The sequence below is a fragment of the Stegastes partitus genome, unplaced genomic scaffold (genome assembly GCF_000690725.1).
Source record: "Stegastes partitus isolate 25-593 unplaced genomic scaffold, Stegastes_partitus-1.0.2 Scaffold1677, whole genome shotgun sequence".
In the NCBI taxonomy this organism is placed as follows: Eukaryota; Metazoa; Chordata; class Actinopteri; family Pomacentridae; genus Stegastes; species Stegastes partitus.
Window position 1 is genome coordinate 131,167 of NW_007579408.1, and position 1,521 is coordinate 132,687.

At 37.7% G+C, this 1,521-nt stretch overlaps 1 protein-coding gene across 1 annotated transcript in view; it reads right to left on the reverse strand.

Moving 5' to 3' along the window:
* Positions 1-1,521, reverse strand: part of LOC103371978 (latrophilin-3-like) — a 59,389-nt gene that overhangs the window by 28,502 nt on the left and 29,366 nt on the right. Inside the window, exon 6 of the mRNA XM_008301482.1 lies at positions 1,134-1,200. Within this exon, the coding sequence (XP_008299704.1) occupies positions 1,134-1,200 (67 nt within the window). The remainder of the gene's footprint in view (positions 1-1,133; positions 1,201-1,521) is intronic.

Here is a 1,521-nt window from a genome sequence, read left to right on the forward strand (position 1 = left end):
TAAAAATATATAAAATATATAAAAAATACTTTACTTAAAAAAATTTTGTTTTGAATTAGCAAAAAAAAACTATTTTACAGATTAACAGTTAATGTAAAAAAACAAAACAAACAAAAAAAACATTAAACAAATAAAATAAAATTCCCAGTTTTGTTAAATTACACAAAACAATAATAAAATCACAGAAAAACTTTCTTTACAATATTTAGTTCTACAATTATTATTTTATTTTATTGCATTTTAATCAGCAAAACATCTAATAAAAATATAAAGTAAATATTTTTCTGCAGCTCTTTGTTGTCAGATTTTATGACGGATATTAAATCAGCTGCAAACATCATTATTTAACCAATATTTCAATTGATTTTTTTTCCCTTTTTTGCAGAAAAAAACAAAAATTTATATGTTGACTATAATTATTTAAAACCTTTATTGTCACTAATCGTCTTTAACAATAAGTGACCTTGAACTCCTCCTACATGATCCTCATCTTATAGATACTTATCATCATATTCACTGTTTCTGTAGTTTTTATTTTATTATAACAGTCTTCTACCATTTTTTTAACCAATGTTTGTGGCACCTTGTTGCTGTATTTTCTAATTTTTTTTAGTGAATTCAGTCTTTCCAGTGTGAGTTTCTGCATCTCTGTTGACCATCATCTTGTTAAATATCAGTCTTCTGTTAGATGTAAAGCAGCCGGATGGATAAATGAGCTCCGTTATGAGGAAACGAGGCCGTCCTCGTTGGGGAAGGAGCAGAAAAAACAATAAAAAGCAGTGTGAGCTTTGTAGCGCCTGGAAGGAGGAGAAGCTGGAGAAAAAACGAGGCGTTGGAGTTGGAAGGGAACAGAATCAATCATAATCGCAGTGCGGATTACTGCTGCATACTGAGCAGAGTTCAGCAGAACCGGCTCTGCAGCGAGGTGACAAACTGCAGCCCGTCCAGCGCCGCCCTCATCCGTTCTCCTGGACGGGCCGCCGGTGGCGCCGGCGCTCAACAGGGCAGAGCGAGGAGGGAGGACGCCGCCGAGCGAGAGAGCATCTCTGTGGAGCGTTTAAGCGACGACCCGCAGGCTAAGCAGGTTAATGAGCAGGAGGACGATGTGGCGGCGGCGGCGGAGGCTCGCTTACCATAATTATCAAGGTTGCCGGTCCTATGAAACTCCAAATGAAGTAGGTGTCCAAGCGAAGCCAGCAGCTGCAGAGACACAGAAAGAGAGTCTGAGGTTAGAGGAGGTGCAGCAGGAGGAGGAGGAGGAGGAGGAGGAGGAGGAAGAGGCATGGAGCTGCTCCTCAGAGCTAAAGGAGGTTAAACAGAACCAGGTTTAATTCACCATCACAGGTTATAATTAATGGATTTAAACTGAGGTTTCTAACTGTTATGATTGGAAAAATTTGCTGCTACGTTCCAGATGTTTCCTGTTTTGTTGAATTACAGACAATAAGAAATAAAACACAGACAAAAACTAATAATTTACCTGTTAAACTTTTTAAAAAAACATGCAAAAACTGCAAATAA